The following is a 22,042-nucleotide window of genomic DNA, read 5'->3' on the forward strand; positions in this document are numbered from 1 at the left end:
GAAAAGAAAGTGATGTATGTTGGGGTGAGACATAATGGCTTCCGCAGGAACTCGCCTCCAGCTGCAAGAATATTAACCATGAAATTTGGAGGAAACATATGGTTTTATGATCTGACCATTTTTCCAATGATATGTCTTGCGCCGGTCTGAATGTATCGTAAAATCAATTGCAGCTTAAAAAATTCTTATTATCTATAACACAGCAAAATGTGGTAGAATTCCAGTTATGTGGACTTCAAATATCCAGAACTCTAATTATCCGGTTGTTCTTCTATCTAGCCGCTTAAAACTAAGCAGTTAATTAATTTACGTACGTTTAATTGTTTCTTTGACTTAAATAATGTAAAAGATACGTATTTTAAATTACTTCGCGAAAATTTACGCTATTGATTGGAAAATTAGTATTCGATATTAATAAATAAATTATGTTTTATATTAATATTAAATGAATAGCACTAGATATGTCTTTTGTGCTCAACAGAGGCTAAGCGGTAAAGTCCCTGAACACTGGCTGTTTGACCCGGGCTAAAATCCTGGCGACCGGGGCGGTTGTATGGTGTTTTCGTCGTCGGTGTTCGCGGAGGACCTTACAAAGGTCCTCCGCGAAGGTATCCCCTTTTATAGGCAGGTAGCTCTTTTTACCATAACCTTATGCAATTTGTTTTGTTTTACTGAAATTTCTGCGTTTAATTTGATATAAAGAAGTGAAAACAAATTTTCCCCGTCCTCAATGGCGGGCACAAATCATCATAGACGTTGGCCACTACTAAGGCCAGAATAGGTTTTCACTTTATTAAGTGCCTAATAGATGGGCCACCTTTGCCTACCTATGAAGGGGACCGACAGTTACAACCATGCCTTTTCCAGGATTCGAACCCGGGCCTTTGGTTTCGCAATCGGCTCCCCTAACCACTATACCGTCAGAACTGAGCAAATAAAAATAGAAAATTGAGTTTCCTTCAAATAAAAGTCTTTAATGGCGTAATCTTTGTTGAGACAGAGTGCGATGAATGAAAAAATAAAATCCTCTAACTTTCAATACAGTAAATACATGGATTTAATTTACAAAAAGCCAGAAAGACAATTATACGATGCCCCCCCCCGAAAATATCCAGATGAATTTAGTTCTTAGTTGGTTCAGATGCTAGTTCTACAGTACAGCCCAAAGCAAGGATTTATATTTAGAAATTCATTCAAATTAGAAAGAAGTTGCCAACCATTAAAATCTAAACTTTCAGATTTTATCATGAAAATTGTAAGCATATAATAAATAGTATCTAGTTAAATCGTAACTTCCTTTATTTTCATTTCAAATATCACTGATTCTCGTATCACACAACATAAGAGGAAATGCAGGGTGGGCCAAATAAGACCTACCAATGTTAAACACAACTTTTTTATTTTTTGATATAATTATGTTTTCTTTTTGTAGGTTATAATTGAATTCTTGAAAATTTATTATGGAACCATACAGTACAAAACAACGAGTTAAAATTATCGAGTTTGTCTATTCTTGTCAATGATCAATTGTTATGACGCAGCGTAAATATCGGCTATATTTTAATTCAAGTGCACTGTTTGGTGCGGTGTTATGGCCAATACAGTTATTGGCGCATATTTTCTTCGAGAATGAGGATGAAACGCCAGAAACTATTTCCCGAGCTTCTTACAGAACAATGATTGAAAACTTTTTGCAGCCAATGGCGGAGGTAGAATCTTTTTTTTTTTTTTTTTTTTTTTTAAATGGGGATATCTAAAAGACAAAGTGTATGTTAATAAACCAGAGACTATTAGACAGCTAAAGCAGAATATTCGAGACGAAATAGTGAGCCTTCAACCAAAAGCATTACGTGGTGTAATGGAAAACGCCTTAAAAAGAGCCAATCTCTGTATCGAGAAAAATAGTGGACATGTGTCTGATGTCATATTTCATACATAATTCTCATAAAATATATTTAATGTATAAAAAATTAATCAAAATAAATGATTATTACAAGAATTATCCGTGTTTAATATTAATAGGTCTTATTTAGCCCACCCTGAAATTACATTAAAATACGTAAGTATCAATAAGTTGGATGAAATGTATTGATATTTTTAGTGCAGTATATTAAAATACACTGGTCATCAAAATTAATAAAAATATTAGGAAGGATAATGAGAAAAATTATGCTCACTAAGAGAATGTTGCAACCAATGCCTAATGTAGTAATTATTTATGTTAATTAAATAAATTGCATTTCTACGCATACGTTAGGGCCAGAAATATGCAAATTCGGTGATTGACTATGTGGTGCGCAATGGGAGCATGTTGGAATCCCGATCTGTAGTGTTGTTTGAAGTGAATGCGGTTTCTGATAGTAATCCGTATTCAGTAGTTATGGCTCAAAAGCATCATTTAAGTGAAGATCAAAAGTGGTGAATAATTGGTACAATCGAAGAAGCGCAAACGCAAATGGAGGTCGCCCAAGATTTGAATATCACTCAAAGTGTAGACCCACTTTTTAAGAACTGAATCAGTTGATAGACAGCCTGATCAAGGGCGACCAAGAGCAACATCTTCATCAGAAGACCGTTTTCTGTCGTTGCTGGCTCGAAGAAAGCGCGAAGCGAATACGAGAGAAGTTTCGCGCCACTGAAACTCAAATGAGCTCACTGAAACTCAACTTTCTACTGCTGCACGAAAGCTTAATGAGGTTGGACTGTATTCGAGAAAAACAATGGCTTGTGTCCCACTCGCTTCAGCTTCCGGAGGAACCCGTTTAAACTGGTGCCATCGTTATGTTAATGGAGCCAAGACGACATAGCCGGAGTATTGCTTACTAACTATTCCAGATATAGTCTGAGGAATGGTTCTAGGCGTGTTTTGATCTGGACAGAGGAAGGAACACGCAACTTGCCTTGGCTTGTTGGTAAAATATCCCGTTTCCGCGACCGCGGTTTAATGGTTTTGGAAGGAATTATGAGATGATCTAACCGAGCTGCATATCTTTCAATGAGGTTCTTTAACCGCTTGGAGACATGTGTGACGAGGTGTACCAAGTTAGACTGTTTAGGTCTGCTGTTGGCCCAGAGATTTGCTAATGGGTGACATTGCTCGGCCTCATCAAGCATATGTTCTGTCAGAATACTTGCAAACAGAAGGTATCACTCGAATGGTTGGCCACCTCACACACCCGACTTGAACCCTATTGAACATGTGTAGGATGCCTTAGAGCGCCGAGTTAGTTTCAGCGCGCCAAATTCCTTCCCGGATCCTCCAGGAGCTGAAACGTGCACTTTCAGAAGAATGGCATACAATTCCACAAGACTTGTTCAACACTTTGGTAAAGTATCTGAAACTAAGATGTGAGATATGCTTATCTATCCGAGGTGATCATACACCATATTAAGGAAATTTTTTTCCGCAAAAGTTGACTTAATTTTTTCCATCATTTTCCAGTTTCCAAAAATTTGGTTTTAATTTCAATACTCTGCGAATAATCAACTGCCAAACATTGTAATTTATGTTAACTAATGTCTTTGTACGAATTCCTATTAATAATTTTTCATTAAGTATCAGTGACGTTTTATTTCTATCATTATCCTTTAGTTTTGATGACCAGTGTATTTTAAGAAGCTTTCAAACCAAGCTTGGTTTCAGATATTTTAAGAAGCTTTCAAACCAAGCTTGGTTTCAGATATTTTAAGAAGTTAACAACGATTTTCAGTCTAATTTCTGTACCGAACTTAGACTTAAAATTTCTTATTTCAAATTACAGTCTAACAAAATAGAGTTTCAAATTTCACTCTGATAAAAAGAAATTTATATTTTCAGCCTAACAAAAATATTTTAATTTTCTGAGAATTAATAAAATTATTGTAAAATAATTATCATTTTAAGATTACGCTTTTTAATTTTTACATCATTTCAATAATGATAAAATACTACATATATGTAAAATAAGCTCTAATTTTATTGTTTCTGGCGGAAATATTTGTAAAGCCTTTGCCAGTGAGACGAACTCTCATATGACAACACCAAAACCACGAATCTGCAAAATCATTATTCTGAGAAAAATGACTCAATGTAGAGACCATTAGGGATTTCAGCCAGAAAACATAAAAAAATTAGCTATACCCTCTCCAGGATTCGAACCACAAATATTCCAGTTGCTTGGTGGACGTGTTAACCATTTACGCGACCACAACCCGAACGAGAAATGCGATAATTCCTTACAGCTTTAAGATCATGGACTGTACTTAGATCATAGACTGTAGGGCGGTAACTTACCAATAACATCCGCCTTCGTCATTTCTTTTGTAGATACTCTATAACTAACTATATGTAATTTGTATGTCCTTAGTTTATAGCTGATTCATTTCAAAATCTAAAAACCTTTTACATTTTCTATTTTGTTACATTTTTCTCTTGTTTCACAGACACTTCTGGCTATACAACAACCTATGCCTGTGAAGGGAAGATTCTGAATATTATTTGTGACACTGGCATGATTACTTTGGTTCGAGCAAATTATGGTCGATTCAGTATTAGTATTTGCAATGACCACGGCAATCTGGATTGGCGAGTCAACTGCATGTCTCATCACTCTTTTCCAATAATGCAGGAAAGGTTTTTATCAATTTTTTTCTGTATATAAACTTCCAGAATGTAGTGTGATGTTTTTCCTTAAAGCTATTTCCGTAAGCAAATACAAGAACTATTTAATAAATCTTTGTCTTAAAAATTATTTTTTCAGTTGATAATTTGATGCTTTGTGATGAAAAGAAGTTTTACTAAGTCTTTTGAATAATTATTTTTACATTTTCTGCAAAGTAAAGTAGCACTTAGCTAAATAAAAATCTGAGTTTTATATAATTTCCTATGTTAACTTATTTAAATTCTTAAGCATTAAAAAAAAAACAGTTAATGTTAATTGTCTAAAAGAAAATTTTGAAATGTAAGAGTCTATGAAAAAAGAAGTAAAACTTCATGTTAATTGATAATAAAATATATGTTAGATAAATAGCTTAAAAAGACAGGACAGTTGTTAAAGTGTTTTCTTCCTTTCACGGTTAATATGTTTCCACGTGCTGTAGTTCAGTGCTCCGCAACCTTTTCTCACCTGCGACGCACAAAAAATCTTTCTGGAATTTCGTGGCACACCAAAGAGTTCCGAGTTATCAAGGAAGTGCCGAAAAAATTCAAATGCTGACACACTTACAATCACACACACAACCACACAACAGTGAAATATATAAAAACTTTTAAAATAGACATTATTAAGGAAAAAAAATTGTCATTGTGTATTAAATACATGATAAAGAATTGCAAAATGTCAAATACATGTATTTGATTGCGGCACACCTATATCCTACTCATGGCACAACAGTGTGCCGCGGCACACCGGTTGCGGAGCACTGCTGTAGTTGATTGTTCTGAGAATACCTAAATGGTAGTATTTTTCTGTCCATGTGCTGCAGGACGCTAAGCAAGAAAGCCATGATACTAGAAGAAAGCCGTAATGTATACTTTGAGCTCAACGTGAAAATTTAACTTTGTAGATTAAGTCTGTAATAAAACCCCCATGTTAAGAAATCCCAAATGGCTACTCCGTGAAAATTAATTATATATGGCAATGTTATTTTCCACGTTCTGCTGCCATGAGACTCTTAGCACCGTCTAGTGTCAGACACCAAAACTTTTCGTAGCTGCCATTTTTATCCGAAAAAAAATAAGTCCATATTTTTCTTCTGAAAGCATAATTAAATTATATACTAATTTCATGGATACCATCTATTTTTCAATGTGAACATTATTTTTAAAATGGCGTTAACAAGCTTCGTCATCACTTTAAAAATTGACATTTTTTATTATTTTCCATATTATCTTTAACGATCTTATTAATTTTTTCAGTCAATGCTGATATAAACTCAATCAGTGCATTTTTAACAAAAACATACTCTAAGCTGTACTACACATATAAATATGAATGTGATATAAATGATTACAAGTATAAATTCTTTGAATGTATACAAAGTTATATTGTGATTACTTTTTAGATGCAATATGAAACCGAACTGTAGTGTGAATGTGTCAAGTGCCACTTTTCATGATCCTTGTCCTGGAACTCTTAAATACTTGGAAGTACAGTATAAGTGTGGAACTGGTTAGTTTGTTATTACTTAGAAATATGTAAATTTATCTAAAGCTTTTTTTTTTTTTTTTTTTTGCTAATAAAATAAAGTGGAAATGTGCTATTTGCAGATCAAGCCACAAGTGATTTTCCCTTCCTGAAGTCAACTCCTCCATCAAATGCTACAGAAGGACCCATGTACACCAAATTGCAGACGGTGACTTACCGATCTGTTTCATCCAGCTTCTTGCCTTCTTTGCCATCTCTACCAGTGCGTACTTCTACGGTTTCACCTTACCACTTTTATAACGCATCTTTTACAAAAAATAAGGATGATGTTTCTGTAGAACATGGTATGACTACTAAAAGTAAGTGTATTTAAATTATTTGTCAATGCTGCGATTGCAAAAGGTAGTAGATTTAAATCCAAAAAAAAATAATTTCAGGCATGGCCAAACTTAGACAAAGCTGCGGCCAGTCACTTGTAGTGCTTTGTCTTCTTAAATGCTTTTTATTTGTAGCAAACAGTACTGTAATTTTCAAAATATAATTTCATTATGAAAGAGAAATCATGCAATGAAACATTTCTTTATAATCACTAATTTAATTTCTTAAATTATATTATATATGTAACAATTTCATCAGTTGATTGATTTCATACTGTTCAGCATGAGACAAATAAAATCGCAAATAATTCTCTTTCTGTGAATTCTGTCACGGTGGTATTACTTTTTTAATATAGCAGATACTCACAATTGGGACAGCAAATAAATATCTCCATTTTTCCCCCAAGTTTAATTTTATTTAATCCAGATTCTGTTTCTGAAATTCTTCCCTTGCTTTGCAACGGAAGCTGTGAACCTCGAAAGTTTCTACTTTTATTCGGTCTTTCAGTGTCCTGGATAACTGCTGACAAAACGTCTTTCAAGAAAGAAAATCGCTGTCCACGCAGGAAGTTTCTCAATTTGGATAAGAATTTGAAATCTGAGAATTTTATGGTGTACGGTAAACTTTTCCGCTCTTACTTAGTTAGGAAAACAGTCCCAAGTTTTTAACGTGCGTCGGTCATTCAAAACTAATTCTCCAACCATAAGAAAGCCAACTCATTTTTGCATCAAAGCAATTAGAGGCGATCTGTATACAAACTTCTCTTTCCTATAAAGTTTTTGTCCAAAAAACGGAATATCGATGCTGATGAAATCGTTTTACCTTTTGATATTTTCTCGTAAGGTATTTGACGAACTTCTTCCTTCCTACCCCTCACCCAACCACAAACACACACATAAATATCCATCTAGTTTAGGGCCGATGTTAGACATTTTGCTGCCCAGTACATCTAAAATATTTTAGCCTCTTAATTCCGTCGCTAAATGCATCTGCACCGGTTGCATAATTCACAAGTGCACATCAGCTTAGCCACTGAGGGGGTTCGAAAATGTACCAATCAGCTTCTATTGCTCTTGTGACGGTGAATCTTTGAAACTGGGCATATGAGCATATGTTGTTTACGTTTTAATCTGCATTTGTTTCGCAATTATAAATGTATGGTGTAATAGAAAAAATTCTCGTAGTGCTTTCGCTTTATGAGTTTATTTAATCTCTGACATTTCACTCTCGCGATTTTTATCACTCATTTATATTCGGATTGATGTTCGCGGCATATTAGCGCTCTTTACATCGAGAAGATGACTGGAGCTACAATTAGCCTCAAATATTATGCACCTGTGGATTAAGAAATTTCAAGTGTATAAATATATTTTTTATTGAGCTGAGAAGGGCGTAAAGTGTTGCAATGAATCTAGTATTTTTTTAATTTCAGCGCTTGCATTCTTTTGATTTTGAAAGTGTGTAAGATTCAAAATATATATTTTGTATGACCTGATTACATCTATTGTAACATTGATAATTATATATAAATTAATTAAATATATTCTTTGTGAATAAGACAAATTCATACTATTTGAGGAGTATTTCTTGTGCAGACAATGCATTTAAAAATGAACAGTTATTAAAAATGAAATTTAACATACCAAATGAATATTCATGGCAAATTTAATATGACAGTAGTATCGCAATGTTTACCTTTGTAATCTGAAAGTCAGACTAATTTTCAGTCTAGGCAGCATAATTTTTAAGATGTATGTGTGTAAATATATACATAATATGTACCGTTTTAAAAGGTAGTTTAATGTTAAATTAAAATCATTTAATAGAAATTAATGCAGGAGAACTTTACTTATAGAAGTTTTAAATAATAGTATGCGGCTGCAGCAGCGCGAATGAAATTTCCTAAAAAGCACTGAGAAACCGTATTTGGATCTGTGGATATGTATTTCAAGCTCTTTTTCAGTTTGAAATAGTATTTACAACATCAAACTAATTCTGACTAGCCATGAGTCACTCTAATTAAAATAAAATTCTATTTGCAAATGTCAGACCTTTTAGGACAGCTATAAAAAAATTCTGCTTAAATATTAGTAACATTTTAAGTTTGCGTTTATTTTCCTTTTATTTGTTGCATAGTTTTTCTCTTTGCAAAATAACAGCATTCATAATATTTTAAGTAGTATATTTAAGCCTGAATAATTAAATGAATCTGTATGCTATTTCTGCATTATGAATCTGTATTATATTCTATACAGATGCTATTTCTTCACGCAGGTGCAAAATATAGATATAATAACAATAATAATATGCAATTGCATAATTTTATTGAGAGTTTTCAAATTATACTCCATAAATTTACGCAATTTTATTTACAAATTCCAAGAAAATTTTTATTCCAAATGTATAGAAATCTATGTTTTTTCATCTGAACTGAATGTAGTAACTGAAACAAATTTTAAATAATAATTACAGTTACCATTTTGCAGTCAATTACTCTTAAATACAAAATGTTACATAACTGTTATAGAACTTGTAAATTTAAGTACATGCCTTTACGATATGAAGAATGCTGACAAATGTAGTTCCTTGAAAACAGAAACCGAGATTGATCAGTCCAAGTTTTGCGGAGTATCCAACGTATGTTTGTATTTCTTTCAAATTCTTTCAACCAGGTAGTGAAATTGCTTATATTTCATCTAACTGAAAATTTTTCAGAAGAAATCTAATATGCTTTAATTGTTTTGTACAGGAAATTGCGTGACAAAATGTTTTCAACCATCTTGCTTAAAGCGCGCCAAAGATCATTTGACATGATAGAAATATTACTGGAAGCCCATTGGTCCATTCTAGAGACCACTCCCTCGGTGGCTACACAGATGTGCACTTGTGAAATATGCGCACCGGTTATTCTGGGTGTGGTGCCAGTGCAGCATTTCTTGAATTTCTTGATATTTTTGGTCTCCCTAAGCTCTGATCATTTTGTTCGCCGTACGCGTTCTTCACGAAAGCCTGTAACACAGCGGAAGGTTGTATTACGATCCGTTGTCTAATTACTGCAAATTTCACGCAAGCATTGTGAAATTCTGTTGAAATTTAGCACGTGAATGGTACGTTTTGTAATATGATTTTTCATTTTCTAAAATGACAATACCTCAATACACCTAAGCACTCAATTTCAGCATTTTGTCACTTCCAAGTACCTTTATCTAGAGAACTCAAGTGGATATTAATTTCTGTTTCCAATTTTCAATTCTAAATAACCCAAATATATGTAACTTATCTGTCAGTAAGGGATTAATATGGGACTTTAAGCGTATTTATCAAAATTGATTTTTAGATCTGATGTCGCCGCACTCAGGTAGATCTAGCTGGTCTGCCATCAAACAGGTCTACAGCAAAAAATACAAAATTTATGAACACTAAGGAAAAACGAGAGGAAATTGCAGAAAAACATGTAGATACTATATATAAGCATTAGAATTCTTTAACCATTCGTATAACATTTGTGAGCTACTAGATACTTAATTATACTAGCTATCTTTCATCTTGTTTAGAGATTCTTGGATCATACGTTAATAGAAGCGCTGCAAGTCAGTTTCACTGTAGGCTTTGAAACAGAGGGAATTCGAAGATAATGTTAGTAACATCGGCATTCGACATACAACTCAGATATGTACACTGCGAAAAAAAAAAAAAAAAAAAAAAAGGAGACAGTTCTATATCTCTCTTTCTACTGGGCCGATTGACGAAATTCAACTAGTGCTTTTCATGTCTTGAAAACGCGACTTTGGATATGTATTAGGTTTATATATAGCATTGTTCTAATATAGGTGTTTTGACACAAAATCGGACGTTTTCTGAAATACCATACTAAATGTTTTCCATATTTCCATTCTACGATTCAAACTACGAAAAACTCCACGTTATTTAAAAATCGTATGAGTAGTTTTTAAAAAATTAGCTCTCAAAATTTTAGCTCCTCAATGTTAATTGACTTTGGCATATATTTATTAATCTCTCTTTTTTTTTATTAAACTTACATGATTTTTCCTTTCACATTGCGAAATTCAGGTTTATTCCAAATAAAATTCACCCATTTTTTATGATTTATTTTAAAATAATTTTTAAAAATTTTTCAAAAAACATTTTGAATTATAATCTACAAAATTTTTACCATCAGTTTAAACTAGACGTATTTTTAAGCTTACCTGCAAAAATTTAGAGTTTTTTATTCAAAATTTCCGAAGATACACGTAAATTTATATATATTGGCGCGTTTTGAAATTCGGCATATTTGTTGAAGAAGATAAAACATCAGATGTGGTTTAGACACTTGGCTAAAATTATTTGAATGTAGGAACGATGTCACTTTTTTCATCTTGTGCGCAATGTAAAAAGGTAGGAACGAGGTACCTTTTTTCCGTCCCGGCATTATGGAAGGGAAAGGAAAATTGGTTGCCATACATTAAGAAGTTCGCAAAGTGAATTATTCTTGGCACACACTGAAAAACATTGCGCCAAGATAAATTTTTGAATTTCTCCGTAAATTTCTCACCAGATTTTACAAAATTTAATATCTAGACATAATTTGAGTCGTAGAATCGAAATATGGAAAAAAAGTGGTATGTTATTTCAGAAAAAGTCCTATTATGTCTCAAAATACCTATGTTAGAACAACGCTATACATAAATCTAATATATATCTAAGTCGCACTTTCGAGACATGAAAAATGAAATTTGAATTTTGTCAATCGGCCCAGTAGAACGAGAGATATAGAATTGCTCCCCCCTTTTATTTCCGCCGTGTACAATAGTGTTCCGTGCGTACGGGTTCGTAATAGATTGAATGCATACAAGCTCAACGACAGGTTGATAAAATTTATTTTATCAAAGGAAACACGTTAGAGTTCTGGAGCTTTCAACAAAAATAGTCGTACAACTCTTCACAGTATCACAGAGTCCAATCAGTAGTTACACGTCAAACTACTACGTAACACAACATTGCAAAGCGCATCTGAGGAGCGAAGCTAACCCGGAGATGTGTTAGTACTTCGAACTCATATTGAACTAACAACAACTGAGAAAGTGATGCTCTCCCCGCTCTTATACAGTTTTCACCCGGCTACCAAGGTATTCCTAGCACTTTTTTCTTCTCAAAATTACTTGAAGGCATGCAGAGCTGAATTACGGTTACAGCTAGAACATCAATTATAATTCTTCAGTCACAATATCCGTTATAGCTATAGAGAGACCGGACCTGAATGTCGCCAAATGGTCTCCAAGTTTAGCAATATCTCTCCAGATTAGCAAGATAACAATTTATTCAGTGTTAAATAGACTTGCTCCTGTATTCTTACTTTTCCGGTATAGTATTGTCTCTCTAGATTTTCATATTGCATTATTCAAAAAATACTATTATTTCCCATATAATTGCACTAAAATCATCCATCTATGTGCAAAATTAGTAACAATATTTTACAATAAATCTTCCATAGTACATCGAAAAGTACTCATGGTCGTTAATACCTCGTTATACATCATCCGTCCCAGATTTTTGGATGTATACCAAATGAACATTTCCAATAAGAAATAAAAGAGTTAATTCGTTTTTATAAAAACGTTATTGTTATTATAACACTTTGGAAGACTAACATGCAGTAGCTCAAACATATACTGTACATATATGAAGCACCGCATGACAGCGTACATAAATAATTTACTGATATCCAGATCAAAAGTAGTTTTCGTGCTCTAAACATCTGTGATCTTTGTTTAGTAATTGATTTCATCGTCTTCTACAACATTTTCCGATTTAATAGCGCCTTTGTTTTTTGCAATCCTAGATACTATCGTATTCGCCTTACGGTATGCTATAGCCAAATCCCGAATAGCATGACATCTTCATGCTTTTCAACGATCTCTTTTTTTACCCCTTCCAAGGTGATTCTAACCATTTTTGTCATTGCTTGACTCTTTTCAATAACTTTTCTAAAATTCGAACTTGAAACTTGTAGTATAGCGCGGGTTATTATTTACTAAATAGTAGCAACAGGTGTATTAACGATCATGGGCCCTGTTAGCACCGTCTCGAAACAGGTGAATTTTGTTCAGTCGTGATTCATTGAACTCGAGTCGTATTCCAGACAAATATCGTATACCAAACAAAAATTTTTGCTTTCAAGCAAGACGATTACTAAGCTGGGTGTATACCAGAGCTGTCGAATTCAGAGATACTACTGTATTTTGATTGTTATCTGTCTGAAAAGCGTCTTCTGTAAGAAATTTCCATAAGAATTTCAGAATGAATTTTCCTTTACATGATTTATCATCACATCTGTTCTGCCTTGCAGTTAATAGCACTTACCTTTATCAGGTTTATCCTAAGTTTTTAAGAGTTATCTTTAGTTAAAGCTACTTTCCTGTCCCTTCTAATTTCAGCTTACAAATTTCCTGCCAGAGAGTATTTTTAGAATCGCGGTTATTGCAATTGAAGGAAGAGAGGTACTTAAGTCAAAGTTTCACTGCGTTAGAAAGCCAGAGATTCTGACTAGCGCGCGTTTGCCTATTGGCTACACTCTCTCTAAGCTATTACTACGCTCGGCCGTATTTCAGGCCCTTGATAGCTTCGCCGTTTAGTTAACATTTAGGGGCCAACTCCTTTAGAATTTTGATAGCTTCGGTTATATCATTTTAGTTAAGCAATAGTTAAGTTTGATTGTCTTAGTACTCTTGAGTTCAAGCCCAAGTGGAGGCCTTTCTGTACATCCTGAGAAAGGGGCCATCTGTTAATTCTTATTTTGAGCAATAAAGGGTAATTAACCCTTCTTGAGTTTACGTTTCTGTTTCCTGAGCTAAAGCGATTATTCGCTTCCCAGTTACCGTGGTTCCACATATATAGCTTTAACTTCAAGGTTGGAACCCTATAGCTTAAATAAGTTTATTTTAAGGATGCAAATTTAATTTGATTGCATGACTTACTTTACCATTTCTACTACCTTATGCATTATTTTATAAACGACTTACGAACATTAGCATTACGTTTTGATGATTATACATCTTAATTTCCCTAGACAACATTATTATATGTATATATAATTTTTTAATATTAAAAAGTTTGAAAATGATGATTAAAAATAGTATTGATTCGAATGATGCTTCGAAGTTTTCGAATTTAAAGATAAAATCTCGAGATCTAAACATTCGGATGCCCCAACTTTAGGAAAATCAAAGTACAGTTTGTAACATAGGCCCCGTCTAATGAATTGATTCAGATATTTAAAATTAGATTTGAGCTCAGTAATTTGGTATTCGTGTTAATTTTCTTACAAAATTAAATTTCGTCCAAAGGGGTGTTTTTTTAACGTTTTATGTGTTACCTTTGTTTATTAAATATCATGTTCTTTGCACTTAAACTATAAAATTCAGTTCAATAGCAATGTCGCGAAGTAATTTTAAAATGAGCATATCTTTAGAATTTCCGATACACAGTTCCACGCGCTGGAGATAAAAAGGTCTTTTTCCCCCGTAGAGTGTTGCCATTGCTCGCATTTAAATCGTTGAGTTTGTTACTCAAAAATTCGTTAAAGCTTTAGAAAATATGAAATCGATAATAAAACAAATTCCAAATTTCAAATTTAGCCTTCAACATGCCCATATTCGTAGGAGGATTACGTCATTCAAAATTCGATGGCTCTATGTACCGTTGTTTTATCACAATGCGAGAAATATACGTACATTTATGCATATTTTTCATTATTTAATTTCTTCAAATGTAATGCAGGACTCTAACATTTGGTGGCAACAGTTTGAAAAGTGAAACGGACTTTTATAGTGATTCGACGCAAAATCGCAAAACGAAAAAAATAGTCCTTCAGGGTCAAAGCCCCTTTGGACTAAAAATATAATTAATCTTAATGCAAAAGCCTGAAGAAAATTGATAGCTTATTTTAAAGTAATTTTTCTTTCTCAAATGACAATTTCTGTACATTGTGTGCTGCCCAGTGTCACTTATTTTGTTCTTCCTAAAGGACTGCGCAGAGTTAAAGAAAAACATTCGATTAGTTTATATAACAAAATTAGTTATTTATGATTATCTGAAACAAAAACAGTTTTTACATTATTATATTCATAAAGAATTTTACTTTATCTTCCAATTCCAGTTTACTTCTAATAAAACCAGACAACAGTTATAAACGGAGGAGGATAAAAGAAACTAGAAGAAGCCTGGTTTTTATCCATGAAAGTACGCTCAGTTGCATCGAACAATATCTTCAAATTTTTATCTTGGAACATACTTTCTGAACACAGAACAGAAGAAATAAAGTTTATTTATTTACATTTGTATATTGTAGAGTCATTGGGTTGTTTTGAAGCAAGAGACGTGAAAAATACGCTATGCCCTCGCCTCGTCGTGAAAAGTGCGCCTCGATACTCGAACCCTGGACTTCTAGAATACAAATCGAGTATGCTTTCAATTACACCACGAAGGTATGCAGAAAGAAGGGAGAAAATACTTTAAATACTCTCCCTTTTAAAGGGCGACAAGGAATTAAAGAACTCAGACACATTTCCCAAATTCTGGTGGTGACGATTTATCGTCCACCACCTTTTAGTTCAGGCGCCACTTGTTCATAAATTTAGAATTTTTCGATGTCAGAAAACTGAAGAATTCCGCAATGCCCTTTCCTAGACGCGAACCCTGGATCTTTCGAAAATGCGTCGATCATGCTTCCAGGTACATCACGAAGTCATGCGGAAAGAAGGGCGAAAATATCTTATAATGTAATCATATTAAATGCATAAGTCATTTAAAATTCTTATTAATTTACTTCAAAAATTTCTTTCTGTTTAAACCTGTCCGATTATTTTTGAAACGGTATAAGTATGGATTTGCGACTCTTGTAAAATCCAGCTTGAATACAGTGAACGAGCTGTCGAACTTTTATGCACACTACTATGCACCTCCTATCGTCATGAAGTTTGGCCACTTCTGCTATAGTTCTTGCAACAAAAAAAAACTGTCTTAAAAATCATATATTTTTCTGCTTTTATTTAAATTTCCAGCGAAAAATAGTACTTTGGTTTTGGAAATATTGATTTATTTTCTAAAGGAAGCCGTATATGGGACGACCAAAGAGTTTGCACTGTATCTGTTAGGTCCTGTGTCTAAAACGTAGTTCTTGGTTAGCCGATATAAAGGCCATGATTCTGGTGTATGGTTAGTAAAGGCTTCTTTACATTGAGAAGTGTATGGAAAAGATAGACAAATATACTGATAGCATCTTCGCAAGTAAATGCTTCCTGAAAAGATTAATATGGAATAATTCTTTACATTCTTTTTTTGCCAGGAAAGGGCTTTAAACAGATGTTTATCTTGTTCTAATTTTTCATTTACAACGCACAATTAAAGTGAAAATTTCTTTCATAATTTCTCTAAAAAGATCATTCTGTTGCACGGCAATGTTTTCTGATGCTTCCAGAGTGGAAATTAGAAGTTGCAGATCCTTGAAAGGAGAACCTAGTCGTAGACTCCAAATCTCTCATTGCGGAAATTTTTCATATTCGGCCATCTGAAAAGTTCTTAAGGTCAGAAAGTAACATTATGAAGAATATTCTGGCACTCTTTAATGCTGCAGACAACATTCTTCAACCCTGCTTCGTTGATTAGTCATTATTACCTTATTCGGGGACTTTTTAATGCTACAGACAACATTCTTCAACCAAAATTACCTTTTACTTTGTTCATTAGTCATCTCTGCCTTACCTCCGTTTCTATCTTCTTCAAAATGAAGTGTAACTGTTGGGTCTTACAGTCTTCGAAAATAAACTTTTTGAAGACTCCTTCTGTTGTATTCTAATTTCTTAATTACTCTCTTTTAGCTACAGAAGCTGTTCCTACTCAGTTATCTGTCACAACTTTGCAAGCATCTACAATATTTACGACTGCAGTGTACTCAAGAGATCAGTATTGTTCCCCTACATTTTCTCGCGGAATAAACTGGGGATGGACCAAAGCTGGTAACAGTGCCGAAGCAAAATGCCCTGATGGGGCAGCTGGTAAGATTAATGTAGATTAATTTTATTTTCATATTCATAAGTGGAAGGTAAAATCATATAATATGTTTAACTCTTGTGTTTCTCCATCAGGCATGGCGAAATGGCATTGTAAGTCTAATCCTGTACACTGGAGTTCAGAAGAACCTGATCTACTTGAATGTCATTCTCTGTGGCTTGAAAATTTAAAAGAAAGGGTAAAAGAATTTTTTTCTTACGAGGTATTTTAATTGGTTCATTAATTATTAGTTGTAACGTCAGGAAGGAAATCATTTCCTATAAAACCATCCCCAATTATGCAAAATATACACTGTTGGCTATTAAAACTGCAAAACCATGAAGGAAGGCAAATACAAAAATGATATTTATTATACGTAAAGAGTATGGCTTGAAGACAAAATGATTAAATTTGTAAGCAATTTGGGGGTTTATAGGGGTGCGAAATTAGTAAAAACGGCCCTTACTCGGTTAGGCATAGGGTTGAACTGGGGTTGGATAGCAGAAACGGGCAACTCATGCCATGCTACTTCAAGTCTATGAAACACTTCATCAACCGTTTTAGCTCGAAAGGGGTGGCGATCCAGCCTCTCAGCAACCCATGACCAGGTGTTTTCAATGGATGACAGATCTGGAGACCGTGCAGGCCAGGGCAGCAGTCGAATGCTCTGTATATCGAGGAAGGTCAAAACATGGCGTGCGACATGTGGTCTTGCATGTCAAATGTCAAAACATGTCAAAAATGTACCATTTTGCGTTCGAATTAACGTAGATCCGAACTAGAGATGTGCATATCATGTACCCAATGGCTGCTCAAATCATCACACCAGGTGCAAGGCGCCTATGCCGATATCGAATGCAAGCAGGCTACTTGCGGTCTCCTCGGAGCTTCCACACATGTATTCGGTCATCAGAATACTACACACAGAACCGGGATTCGTCTGAAAAGACGACATTGTACCACTCCTGTATCCAGTTTTGCCGTTCGGCGTACCAACTGTCTCACTCTATGCTGCATTGTCAAGGGAAGCCGAAGTAATGGTCGCCGTGCTCATAGTCTACGTTGCTGTAAAAGTTGACGCACGTACGAATGGATACTGAGCGTGCTGCAAACATGCCCGTTTCCTGACTAATGGTCTGTTATGTGGTTGTACTGTTTTTCAGAACTGACTTTACAAGATGTCTCTCCTCTCGGGCATTGTTCATAGGAGGGCGATGAGATCCTGCATGACGTTCAGTATGACCCTCGTCAACCCAATGATTCCATATTCGCATGACAGTGGTTGGTTTTCGACCAGTGCGACGGGCGATATCACAGGATGGTAATCCACACTCTCGATTGACAATGACCCTGCCTCTATCGAATTCCGACATTTGCTGGTAAGCATTTTTTCTTCTTATTTGAGGCATAACACGATATTCTGAGCAAACTCTGACCTTGCAAAACATTTTCCGAATGAATCTAGTACACAACTTTTCGTTTATGCAGTGGTTCAGATGTCGTTTCTCCCTCCTGCGTCGTCTAAATGTGCTGAAATACTAAAAATTTACATATCCCAGCCTCTTCTTCCTTTCATGTGAGTTTGACGTTCATCAGACCATTCCTTCCTGGTGTTGCAATTTTAATGGCCAGCAGTTTATTACCTTAAATTAATCCTCTCAAATTTTAAATTTAAGTTTGCAAGCTTTTACTTAATGGGAGTACGTACTTAGTACGTACCCCCATTAAGTAAATGTACGTACTTAGTACGTATATTGGGTTTCCGAATTATTATGACCACCCTTTACTGATTTATTAAACGACATATGCTTTTAATTCGGCTTAGATTCTTTTAGTTAAAGTTTCTACTATATTACCCTATGTTTCATGAAGCAAGTAAAGCCCGATGTGATGATTCGTGTCCGCCAGTTTTTTAAAATTCGATGGTACTAGGTCTATTTGTTGGATTTGTTTTCAATCTAGATCCACAGATGTGCAATGAAGTCAAAAGCTGAGAACTGAAGAGGTCATTGCAGGAAAATGTTTTTATCATGTTCCAGTAATCATTTACATATGCAATGTTAGCTGAATGACACAACCTACAATCTTGGTAAAAGTATGCTTCTTCGTTGAGAATTCGATATCACTAGAGATTAGCAGGATTTGTAATGCTGATTCAGTATCTTTGGTAAGACAGATATTGCCCTCCAAAATTAAAAAACCCCTAGGAGCATTCGCAGTCCGTTGTAATTTAAGTTTTCTGTGACCGAATGGGATATTTGTGGTGTGATTTTTCTTTTTCTTCCTGTTTTATGTGTGCGTGGAAATTTAGAAGGGGCTTCATTAAATTATAAGTACTTTATGTGAAATATTTATGTACACTTTTGCCCTTATTTGTAGGATCGACTAGTTCGCCAAGTTTGACAGCATGATCTCTCTCTCTTTTTTCCCTCTGTATTAAAGGCCCACCAGCGACCGAGTGGTAAAGTCGCTGAATACTGGTAGTTCGGTCCGTGGTTCGAATCCCGCGAACGGGCTGGCTGCATGGGCGTTTTCGTGGTTTTCCCCATGTGTAACGTGTATACGAGCCAGTTTCCCTTAGAAAGTCCTCCACGAAGGCATCCCTCCCCTTAAGCAGATAGCCTTCGTGTGCTTTGCCATAATTAAATACACCACCACCATCCCTCTGTATTATTTGAATGTTGTAATTGAGATAGAAACGTAATTTCTCACGACCCACTTTCCAATCACTTGTTATCCAATTCCTGTGTTTTGCAGCAAACTGGTGGCATTTCACTTTGCTTGCAACATATAAGAATGGAGTACAGACAGACCTTCCATTTCCGCAGCTTAAGTAATATAATGGACCGCATACTGTTAGGCCATCTTCATTAGTTTAAAAATCAAGTTATCCATAGACTGAGATATCTTTGTCCCTCTCTGTCACTGGTAAAATATTACTGTACTCTATAGGACCTCCATATGTCCATAGATTTTTTTATCGTACCCAGTTTTTTAGCTGCTGATTAACCTTATGTGAACTATAACCGAGTGCTAATTAATTTATCACTGCTGCCATTTTGAACCCACTGTTTCTGCAACGACCCATAATACATAAGATTCCCTTGTTCAAAGCTCAGTAGATGTTTTTTTCTCATTGTTTCACAAGTGATATATTCATATATCTTTGATTTTGCTTTATCCAAATTCTTACAATGTAAATGAACTTTATCTGTGTAAGTAATCAGATCTGTAGTATCTACTTCGGATAAAATCATTCATATTAGTTTGGTCACTCAGTGAATAATGCCACTCATTGTATAATTCCATTTATATTCTATCTAACATGAAATTTGAAACGAAAATCAATCCTCCTGCAAATAATTGAAATCATCTATTGCATTTATCATATGCAGAATGCAAAATTAAAGGATAAAGGTGCCGCCCAAATATAAAAAATAACTGAGGAAATTGAATATTACTGGTGATGCATGAAAAGGAATAATGTTTATAAACTTTGTGACTGACATATGCTGTTTGCATGTCACAGAGATAAACAGCGAAAGTTTTTAGAGTAAATACTTTAATACTACCTAAACACAATAATCATGATACCTCCATTGGTATTCGCCAAAAACACCGCGGACGAAAACGTCGCAGAGGAAACAACGCAAGGCGTAAACGTTGTGGTACAAAACATTGTGGAAGAAAAGAAAGCAAAGAGAAAACATCGCTGTTCTAAAACATCGTGGTACAAGATATCGTCGTCGGAAAAAAAAGCGGTTCAATAACGTCGCATTTTGAAAATATCGGGGTAAACAATAAAGCTCCTACAAATTATCGCAGACATAAGTTTTTCAGCCTTTAAAAGTTGTAAATGCTTATTTGCATAATGATTTATGAGAGCAAGACGGAAAGATGACTATATTTGTTTTTATAATTCATAAGTTTGAATTAAATAATGCATTTTTGCTGAAAAAGTGAGAAGAAAAGTTAAGCATTTAAAAACTGAAAATGAGTAGAAAAAATAATGCTACTCATAGAAAATTAATGCAACTTACGGACCTTTATAGTTACTTAGGTAAGTTTACACTTCTATTACGTGCTCTAAGTTGCATTAATTTTCTACTCATTATAAGTTTTTAAATGCTTAGGTCTCCTTCTGACGTTTTCAGCAAAAATGTATTAATTAATTCAAAATTTTGAATTATAAAAGTAAATTTATTTCTCTTTCCATCGTGCTCTCATAAATGCGAATATCCATTTACAAATTTTAGAGCCTGAAAAGCGCATGTCTGCCAAGCTATCGTCATGCGATGATTTCTAGGAGCTTTATTTTATACCATAATATTTTCGACGGCAATGTTTTTAAACTGCGACGATATTGAACCACTTTATTTTCGACGACGATATTTTGTGCCACGATGTTTTAAAAACTGCGATGTTTTCTCTTTGCTTTCTTTTTTCTCATGATGTTTTGTACCACGACGTTTGCGCCTTGTGTTATTTTCTCCGCGACGTGTCCGTCCGCGATCTTTTCGGCTGTAACCCCCTCCAATACCCTTGGCAAATAGATAATATATTATGTTACGAACCAATTTGAAAGATTCTCAATATCTTTCTATTGAATTAATCAGGTTGAGAATTAAATCCTGCGAGGTGAACATTCATTATTCTGGAAAAGCATATCTTGAGTTTCTACAGACTCCGAGAATGGGATCGGAGTGCTGCAATTCAGCCTTCTGAGACATCTCATATATTTACAATAGGCCTGAAATACGACGTATGTGATAATCAATATAATATAACGATATCTTTAAACTTTCACCAAATGGGCTGGATGAAATCTGTCATTATTGTGCAAACACCGTTCATGCAGTAGGTAGTCTCAGTTTAAGTATTATTGCATATTAAACTCCGGCCTGCATTCGCCATAAAATCTTGTTAGGAATACGTAACATATTTTGTGTACTTCTGGGCATTTACAATAGCTTTATTTAAATATTCATATTTTCACCGCCATTCTCTACATGAACAAGTCACTCCTCTGAAAACAGAGGTCTTCGGTGGCATTTGATGAAAATTTTCATGTATCGGATATATTCTAGATAAAAATACGTTGAGGATCAGTATTCAAACTGAAAACTGTGACTTGTCAGAGACGATAACTTGCGTTCAATAATTTGCACAACTTCGGCTATGCAGGAGCACCATTTTAAGTGATCACCCATAGAAAAACAAAGAGACAGAGGAACAAGAGCATTTTTTCTGTACATAACTGTATCGCATCTAACCATCTATGTTGATGTAAGTGTTTAACATATCTAGTTAGTATTGGAGATCCGTGACTCCACGCTCCGCGAAGGCACGGTTTATTTATTTATTTATTTTCCTGCACTAAAAATATAATAGTCTGTATGGTGGCTCTTTAATTTATGCCCACGTAAGATTTGACTGACTGAGTCTCATGCCTTTTCCTCAGGCTGTCTTTGTGTTAGGAAGGGGTTATA

General features: G+C 34.6%; 1 protein-coding gene across 3 annotated transcripts in view; it reads left to right on the top strand.

Moving 5' to 3' along the window:
- The window catches only part of LOC118181493 (latrophilin Cirl-like), a 255,519-nt gene that overhangs the window by 129,731 nt on the left and 103,746 nt on the right, over positions 1-22,042 (top strand). For 2 of the 3 annotated variants that reach the window (XM_085808637.1, XM_085808639.1), the window contains 5 exons: positions 4,423-4,612; positions 6,043-6,149; positions 6,248-6,484; positions 16,382-16,558; positions 16,649-16,776. In XM_085808637.1, the coding sequence (XP_085664763.1) occupies positions 4,423-4,612; positions 6,043-6,149; positions 6,248-6,484; positions 16,382-16,558; positions 16,649-16,776 (839 nt within the window). The remainder of the gene's footprint in view (positions 1-4,422; positions 4,613-6,042; positions 6,150-6,247; positions 6,485-16,381; positions 16,559-16,648; positions 16,777-22,042) is intronic. The other variant, XM_085808638.1, reaches the window with a different exon arrangement.

The sequence above is a fragment of the Stegodyphus dumicola genome, chromosome X1 (assembly GCF_044657685.1).
Source record: "Stegodyphus dumicola isolate Sdum_Otavi_A_Nest chromosome X1, ASM4465768v1".
In the NCBI taxonomy this organism is placed as follows: Eukaryota; Metazoa; Arthropoda; class Arachnida; order Araneae; family Eresidae; genus Stegodyphus; species Stegodyphus dumicola.